The sequence below is a fragment of the Culex quinquefasciatus genome, chromosome 2 (genome assembly GCF_015732765.1).
Source record: "Culex quinquefasciatus strain JHB chromosome 2, VPISU_Cqui_1.0_pri_paternal, whole genome shotgun sequence".
NCBI lineage: Eukaryota > Metazoa > Arthropoda > Insecta > Diptera > Culicidae > Culex > Culex quinquefasciatus.
Genome location: NC_051862.1, coordinates 97,308,035 through 97,317,216, shown reverse-complemented (window position 1 = coordinate 97,317,216; position 9,182 = coordinate 97,308,035). Strand labels below are relative to the sequence as shown.

Below are 9,182 nucleotides of genomic sequence, written 5' to 3'. Positions count from 1 at the left end.
ATCAATAATTCTAGAGTTTTTGAAATATTGTCTTTCATATGTTGATAGGACATTTAAAAAAACTCTAGAATTGTTCTTTTAGAAATTTCTTACTAAATATATTTATCCATTTCCAAAGATTTCAAAAACTTGTGAAAACATTCGAACATTTGAATTAACAAATCTAGAGTTTTTTTAAAGGTCCTATAAACTGTTGTGTTTCACATGTTATAGGACCTTTTCAATAACTCTGGAAAAGTGTTTGTGAAAACACTAAGAACGATATTATTCGTAAAAGCAAACTTGACACGTTTAACAAAAATCTTTTAACCGTTTAACAAAAAAAATGAAGAACATTATGATTTAATTTAAATCACGGTTTATTTTATGAATACTTTGAAACGAGCAAGTCATAAGCACTCTGATAGCATTTTGTGAAATATGTTAGCTGTAAAAACGACACAATTTTAAATTTTTAATTCTCAAATTTATTAAATTTATTTTATCTAAATAATTCATTGACAGTTTTTGTTACACCACGGTGTCATATCGGCAAAGTGTACGGATTTTTGCTCAGCAAGAGCTGGTAGCCTTAAAGATGAGTCCGTTTGTCTGTGTAAGGAAGAAGTTCGTCGTTCGGTCGGTCTTCGATAATTTTCATTTTTGGCGTGTTTTCAGTGGATTTATATGTTTTCGTTGAGACGAAACGATTGAAATATACATAAAGAATAGAAATTAAATGAAATCTAGTGCAAATTGCAGAGAATTTTCAAGATTTTCATCATTTTAAAACAATATTTTCTTCTTCCTATTTGTTATGTTATTGTGATTCTTGCAGCGCAATGCTTACCTTGTCACATTTTGTTCAAACGTCAGTTTTGCTGCGTGGGCATGTCTGGGCTCTCACGCTCATGGCACTCACCTCTCTCAGAAATATTAGGGTTTGTTTTGATTGTGGTACAGTAAAGTTAGAATTTTGCCAACGGTTTTCTGAGGAACTGCAACAGTTTTTAAGATTATGTTTTTCCTTGTTTTGACAAGATTTGGATCCGCGTTGTGTTCGGGACTTTTCGGGAAGTCTAGGACTGCACTTCTTAGCAACAGTAAACATGTTTCGGTCGTTTCGCGTGAATTCGCCGTCGTCGTTTGAGCTGTTTCGTTGTATGATGGCATATTGTGAACTTTTGTCGCGTACAGAAACTTTCGCTATCGGGCATTACATTTGGGGCGAGGAAACGACGCTGGATATGCAACATTTTTTTTTAACTGGACCTGGACATCATCACCATATAAGGAAGACAGCAGCTGCTTCGAAAATTTGGTGAGATCAGTCCATATCGGACTTTTTGATAACTGATATATTCTTGCTTGCTTCTTACTACACTCAACCCCCGGTGGTTGGTCACTTTTTCGTTTGACACTTTTTTAGTTTGTACCCCGTTGGTTGGTCAAAGTCAAACTAAAAAGTGACGAACTGTCACTTTTTACACGGCGCTCACGCACACTATCAAAACAAATGTTTAGTAGTGTGTGTGAACTCCGTGTAAAAGGGGTGTCAAACTAAAACGTGACCCCGTTCGTTTGACAACAGTTGGTGTCAAACCATCGGGGTTTGAGTGTAAATACACGCTAGTACCAGATTTGCCTGATGGGATCGGAAGTTTAAAGATAGGTCGAGAACCCGTCTGGTTCTTGCTCTATCTTTAGGCGGGGCCAGACAATTCCCAGTGACCTCGGAATTGGACCGCAAGGAGCTCTGTCATTCTGAAATGGGTCACTGGAAGCAGCGCGAGGGCTGACACCACCTAATACCCGGGACTGAGATAAGCTGTATCAGCATAACCAAGTCTGATACAAACTATGCTTTCCCATAATTTCGCTGCCGGCCAGCGGGTATTGGATTGGACCACACACACACACACACACACAGCAAGAGCTGGTAGCCTTAAATATATTCAATTCAGATATTCAATAAAAACCAAAAAAGCTCCGTGTCTGATACAAACTATGCTTTCCCATAATTTCGCTGCCGGCCAGCGGGTATTGGATTGGACCACACACACACACACACAGCAAGAGCTGGTAGCCTTAAATATATTCAATTCAGATATTCAATAAAAACCAAAAAAGCTCCGTGATTTTTTGTCACTCTTCATATAAAAGAAGTCTTAATCTTGTCGTGCTATCTTGACACAGCCTGAAAATTGATGTAAGTGCGACAATTGGCCAAAGGGATTTCAGGTCAGAACGCGTTTGACACAGATACAAGCTCCACTAGCGTAAACATTTCCAATAATAACTCGGGACTCCGTCAACCAAATTCAACCAAACTTCGGGGCAACGCACAGAATTGTCATCCAAACAAAACGTGTTTGTTATTGTTTACATTGCGTGCTCTCGTTTTTGTTTATTCAAGGCCAAACATTAAAACGCGTTTTTCTCGGAACGTCAAAAAGCAACGTACGACATGATAGCACGACGGCGTCAAAATGAAATATGAGATTTTGGACGTGTCACGCACAAGAACAAAAAAATTAAAATCGGTATTTTTTTTCACTCAAACTTGAAAATTTTAACGATGACCAAAATTATCGTAATTGAAAGACTCAATTTTTCGTACGAAAAACCGGAGTAACATTGATAGGTTGATTTTTTTTGCAAAATTTAAAATACAAATTAAATGCAAACGGAATGGTATGGAAACAAACTGAGCTTGGGCTCAAGTAATTTTCTTCAATAAAAATGAGTTGTGATCGATTTTTTGGAAAATTTTGCATTACGAACAAGTTTCTAGTGTTATTGGAACAAATTCAAATATTATCTATAGATTTACAGGCATTTTCAGCAGAACAAGTTTTTAAGAAAAATTTGGGTTTTGAATTTATACTACAGCATTGGTTTGGATCAAACATTGTTATTTTCATGAATAAAAAATCAATTCCTAGTTAATATTGATCAACTTGGAACCTTTTATTACTTAATCTGACATTTTTATACATTATACAAAAAGGTTAATAAACTTGAAACATTGAAAAACATTGAAAGTAATCTTACTGATAGTAATGGTCAATTTGCATACTAAGCCTAAAATTGAAGGAAACACAGTGGTTATCAAAGTTATCCCGCTTTTTAACAAACAATTTTCAGCAATTCCATGTTTTAGAGTACCATTGCAAAAATATATTTTCGCCAGAATCCCTTTCCCCCCTAAAAAGGCCACGTGGTTTATGTATGGGCCCTAGGGTGCCCAGAATATGGGACTTTTTTTTCAAAACCTCGCTCCACATGCTGGATATTTTTCCTTGGGCTATTTTTGGACTCTGGGCCAAATATGAGTAAAATCAGTCAACATTTACCCACTGATACTCGACGGTGAAGTTTTTATGGGAAAAGTCGAAAAAATGTATGGAAAACCCAATTGCCTTACGGTTTGGTGCGCAACTTCCTTCCAAATATTCCCAAAAGTGAGATTCTCATTGGAAATTGCATGTTCTACAGCAGGCCTGTCCAGCGTCCGGCCCGTGACGGCTTTTCGAAATAGTTTTATGACTGATCCATAAAGCTGTTAATGAAATATTTTTAAATAAGATGTACGTCCAACAAAAAAAATTAATAGTATAATTTAAATTTGGTTTTTATATTTGAAATTAATTATTTTGTATCAAATTTAAAACATTCTTTATTTTTATTCTGTATTGTTGATCGGAAAGCATGCCGACGAATTTTTTTCCGGTATATGAAATTGCACAAATTGTTTAAATTCTCGCTTACTTTTTGAAAAGGTTCTATGTACATAGGATACCCATGGCGCATTGGTTGTTTTGATAAAGTAATCTAGAATTGTTGTTTGCTATTAGGGTGACCTACGCCCTAGCATACGTCGTGTTAGGTTCCGGAAAATTACCATTTAAAAAAAATGCCACACTGTTTCAAACGATATTTCATATCAAATGAAAGGTGACCTATTGGGATATCAAGAAAAAAATGTTTGGAGTTTCAGTAAGAGGTCTCGGAACCACACAGCAAAAAATCCGATGGTAAAATCGCATGCAAAAGCATGTACATCCTCGTGTACATCACCTTCGTCAAAAAAGACTTTTAATATCACACACTGCATGTACATTTTTTGTAAATACAAAAAAATGTTGCAACCGACGGGATTCAAACCCAGCACCAACTGTAAGGACTGGCGCCTTAGTCCGCTCGGCCATCAAACTGACGAAAAATGGAAAGGATAAACGCAAATATGAGCTTGACATTTTGGTCAAGTAGGTTTCCCATACTGATGGGCTACGTATTTCAGGGTGTAATATTACATAAAATTTCATAAAATAATGCAAACTTTATTTTACACCCAGGCCTTTTACACGCTGCAGGATTAAAGATATTTTCTGTGCAAAGAGCCTATACCTGGTACATATTTTTATAGAATTTTTGGAAAATTTTACATTACATATCCAAAAACAGTGAAATTAGGACAGTCTTGGAGGAGTTCGCCGTTGATTCGGTAAGGGTGGTCGACGTTTCCCGACAAAACACCCAAGCTTCCTTCTTACCCATTCCGGTCTTGGAACAGTTCCTGCAGGAAGCTGGCCTTGTCTTTTTCGAGCACTCGACCTTGTCCCGCACCCGAACCACCCTCCTTCGAAGGCGTTCCGCTGCTGATGTTTGGCTCACGAAGGTTTCCGCGTCCGAGTCCTGGCTGCTGCCGCGGTCGGCTTTGCTTTGTGTCCTAGACTCACCAGCACCAGCACCACCGGACCCACCCAAGTCTTTCTTTACATTTGGGACTTAGCCATACACGGTTACATGAGAACGGCAAAATGAAAGAAATTATACAGTCTTATTAAAAGATAATACTTTTAAATCAGTTAGTAAGGAGATTTTCAAAAACTGTAGCAGTAAAAGTTTTCATTTTTTAAATAAGAAAAAAACTTTCCCTCCAGCAAATTTTGGCAACTTTTTAATTCGAAAGTAAAATACTTTTGTCATTACAGTAATATTTTTTTGTGTGGGTGAAATTGTTAAGAAGTTTTTTTATATGTTTCTTAAACATCGGCAAAAAGAAGCAGTTGATATATTGTCACATCTTCGAGAAAATTCGATCTCAAAGTCTTGGTGCACTGGTGCTACCAGCCGGTTAAGATGTTACCTTGTAACACAATGACTTAACGAGAAAAGAGGACGCCGAAACAGGAACAATCCTGCGGAACAACGGCGTGGCCCCGATGCCCGCCGTCGACTCTGAATTATAATAACCACTAACCACACGAGCATACAAACAGCGACACAGAAGAAATTAAAAAAAAAATACAAGACTGCGCGTCCCCACTGCCAACGCTCTAATAACTTGTTTTTTTTGCCATTGTAATACAAAGTAATTAAAAAAATTGGGAGGGGTAAGGGCAATTGTCCACGGAGTGGGGTGGGTTGAGATTTCCGATCAATCCTTTCTCGAATCACCGAATTTTCATGTATTTCCAAACTGGGGGGTTTTGAGATAGAAAATTAACGGATGGACAAAACTAGAAACAAAAATCATGTTTTATTATTTGCATTTACTAACCAAAGCATTGCACAAGCGATTTATTATCTAAAATTAGACCTAGATCGTTTACGTTTTCTTACTAGCGTACACTTTGTTAATTATGAAATTATTTACACATTTAATTTAAGATTACCGCTAAAACAAAACTATAAATAGAACTTAGACTGTAATGTACGACATTCAGTAGTTTAGAAAAAAAAAGCTCAACCTTAAATGTTTTACTCGCGCTAGAAGATTTCACAGAAGACGAGAAACAAATTTGAGACATCGACATCGCCACTTTTCGCTTGTCATGATCTCGTCTAGGAAGTACTAGTTTTTTTTTTTGCTAATGAATGCTCATCATTAGCTGGTCGTGGAGACTTTCTTGATTTGAATCACCTTTATTCCTAGGTGCTGATTTACGTGAACCTGCGTTGGTTGGGAGATAAGATTGGTTAAATTGAAACGGATTGTAGAAATCGGCTTACCTTCAAGTCGGAAGCATTGTAGAACGCCTTATCGCAGTGCTGACACTTGTGGTCCTTGGGCTGTTTATGCCGCTGGACGTGAATGTTCAGCTGGTAGTTTGAGCTGAACCGCTTATCACACAGGGTGCAGGCAAAGTTTTTCTGGTTTTGTGGAAATGCAAAATATTTTGATCAATTTTTAAAACAAGTGTGAACAGAGCTTACCTCGAAATGAGTTTGCCGATGTCGGTAGAGAATCGACTTGGATTTGAACTCTCGCTGGCAAATCGAACAGGTGGGTAGTTTGTCGGCTTTCTGGAATGTTTAATTAAATTTTAAATAATGTTTAAATGCTAATATCTAAATATGATTAACCTCGTGCGTCTTCATGTGCATCCGCAGCATTCCGGGACCGCGAAAGCTTTTGTGGCAAATTTCACACTCGGGTTGCTTTTTACAGTTTGCCTGCAAAAAAGAGTAGATTTTAATATTGTTTCTAGCCACTAAGACAATTACTTGCCTTCAGCCAATTTGAGTGCGAGGACATGTGCGTTTGGAGCCACTTTTCTTGGCTGAACTCTTTGCGGCACAAATTGCAGATAAATCTGAAAAAAGCAATTTGCTCGTGAATCTGACATACACATGGAGAGAATGTATTTTCTCTTACCGTCCATCGTGCTGCGTAGTTTGTTGCGTCATGAAATCAGCTAAAGAATAAATTCGTTAATTAAGTTTAACTTCGAAAAGAGCATTCCATACAAACCCAGCTTCTTCTCCTCGTCGTCCGACTCGCCATCGGTGATGTAAAACTCTTCCTCCTGTTCCTGCTCTTGTTCAGCCTCCTCCACTTCACCCTCAATCTCCTCCAGCATCTCTTCCTCGACCATTTCTTCGTTGTCGATACTCTCATCCAAATCGCCACACTCCTCCGAGTCGGGGCCTTCCTTCATGTGCGACTCCTCGGACTCTTCCTCTTCCTGCGGATCCTGCTGCAGGTGTTCCTCCTCCTCAGGTTCCGGTTCCGGTTCCTGTGGATGGTGGTGATGATGGTGATGTTGCTGCTGTTGGTGTTGTTGGTGTTGTTGCTGTTGATGATGCTGCTGCTGCTGTTGTTGATGGTGATGGTGAAGAGCTTGCTGGGCGATTTGCTGGTGTATCGTAGGAGCCGCAACCATAACCGGAACGGATTGGACGGGGTTTACGGAAATCACTGAAAGAGTAAACAGTAGTTAAAATGGTTGGAATTTCAGGATTTCACAATCCGCACCATTATTTTCGTCATAATACTGCTGCTCTTGCATCTCGGGCTGTACCACAATCTCACACCGGTCGTCGGCGGTGCGCTGAATTTGCAGAATCTGCGTCGGATGGGGCGCTCCGTGCGCAATCATCTGGATCGTGTTCGGCAGACCCTGGATGAACTGACCGATCTGGGCCGCGTGATACTGCGGCGCTTGGATGATTTGCTGACCGGCCGCGGTGGTCAATAAATGTCCAGCGTTTATTATCTGCGCGCCGGCGTTCAGCAGTTGGGCGTTGGTCAGTATCATCGTGGGGGCCGTCTGCTCGGCCATCGTTGGAATGTCCGCGCGTTGGATGTGAATTTCCTGAATCTAAAAAAGTATCACAGTTTTTAATCAAATTGCGATAACAAAAATCTAGAAATCATACAGGTTGAATCTGCTGAATCTTCGGCGGTTGCGGCTGCTGCTGTGCAATCGCGGCTGTCCGCTGCATTTCGTGATGCGAGGGCGCGTGATGGTCCTCCACGACTACCGTAATACCCTTGATGTACTGTCGCAGCGTCGTGTCCGACTTCTCAACCCGCGTCTTGAACGCATGGCAGCGGCTCACCTGGTGAATGCACTGAATGCAGATCTTGTCCGGCCAACCGTCCAGCTGCTCGATCTGAAAAGGATTTTTAGGAATTTTTTAAAGTTGTGTTGAGCCAGCCGAATGTCTATCCAACAGCCCTCTTGGGAAGCTGCCTAGATGATATACAATGTGGATAGTCATTGTCATTCGTGACGATTTGCAGGATGTTCGGGCCTTTCGATTTGTATATCTCCTCCCATCCAATGCTAGCATTCATAACTCCGATGACCATTTTCACGTTCCTCTACTGACAGCTGTCTAACTTCTGCTCCAGTTTAGGATAGAATGCTTTCTTCTTGGTATAGGAGAATTTCTTGTGTAGGCAATGCACGTTGAAGATGTACTAGTTGAACAAACGGCCTTAATTTTTCACATCCGATCGTTGATCGGATCCCAATCTATCACACATCTTCCCTTCTTGCCCAACACTATGAATCCGGGACGCTGCTTGTTTTCGGATCCGCCGCTTTGGTACACCCCAAAGCATCGTCCTCTTACGTTTTGTCCCCTTCCAGCACATCACCTGCAGTATCACAGCATGGAAGTTGAGGGGTTCAAGTTCGTTCGATAGAACGTACTTGTACCTAACAAAACGTAGTGATCTGCAGTTCCATGTTCCGAGTTTCTAATCGGTGTCCTTTTCGTACCTATGTCTATGCCATTTGTTCCGGATCTTTAAACATTCTTGATTGTTCGTAATTCTTGTGTTTTCGGAATGCAGCTGAATCGGGAGTGCGAATACCTAGTCTCGATGTGGGGCGTCCTGTTTAGTTGAAAACCAGTGACATCGTCTCACAGATTGCAACCCCTGTCCTTGAAAGGACCAGATACAAGTTTGCAAGCTGAGCTTGAGAACTGGAAACCCCAATTCAGCTTTCGCACAAACTGATGAATTCAAGCTAGTTACCTGTATCTTGGCGATTTCCATCAACATTTCCGCGACCATCTCGCCAAACAGAGGCCGCATCTCGCGCTTCATGGCCAGACAGATACGACAGATTTTGTCCAGCTCCAGATTCCTCATCGAGTTCAGCTCCTCCATGATGGGGAAATCCAGCTTGATTCCGTTCAAAAACTCAGTCCTACAAACAAATTATCAACAGATTCCGGTGGAAAGCCAAGTACAGAAACCCTGTCCAGCTTTTCAAGTGGTGAATTTGCAAATTAAACGGGATTTTGACTAAAAATTTAGATTTTTCTACATGTAAACAATTTGGCTGCAAAACAATCAACACTAATATGGCGTCGTACGTCACAAATTGTCAAAAAGTATTGTGCGTTTCGCGAATATTTTGGAAATGACTCAATTCGACTCTTTTGCTTGATTCTAG

General features: G+C 40.2%; 1 protein-coding gene across 1 annotated transcript; it reads right to left on the bottom strand.

The window, feature by feature from the left end:
• Nucleotides 1-5,843: 5,843 nt before the first annotated feature.
• Nucleotides 5,844-9,107, bottom strand: LOC6031513 (chorion transcription factor Cf2). Its single transcript, XM_038254090.1, has 10 exons — nt 8,759-9,107; nt 7,648-7,884; nt 7,244-7,589; nt 6,740-7,186; nt 6,644-6,683; nt 6,497-6,581; nt 6,352-6,441; nt 6,202-6,291; nt 5,998-6,138; nt 5,844-5,938 (listed from the first exon to the last, which is right to left on the bottom strand). Exons 1-10 carry the CDS (start codon nt 8,891-8,893, stop codon nt 5,873-5,875), a joined length of 1,677 nt encoding a protein of 558 aa, XP_038110018.1. The 5' UTR covers nt 8,894-9,107; the 3' UTR covers nt 5,844-5,872.
• Nucleotides 9,108-9,182: the final 75 nt, after the last annotated feature.

What these genes read in the sequence shown, in the direction of transcription:
- LOC6031513 (XM_038254090.1), bottom strand. Translation starts at nt 8,893, where the DNA reads ATGGAGGAGCTGAACTCGATGAGGAATCTGGAGCTGGACAAAATCTGT. An exon ending in AGATTCAGCAGATTCAACCT is followed by an intron (nt 7,590 to 7,647) that starts GTATGATTTCTA and finishes ATACTTTTTTAG; the next exon opens with ATTCAGGAAATTCACATCCA. An exon ending in GTATTATGACGAAAATAATG is followed by an intron (nt 7,187 to 7,243) that starts GTGCGGATTGTG and finishes TTACTCTTTCAG; the next exon opens with TGATTTCCGTAAACCCCGTC.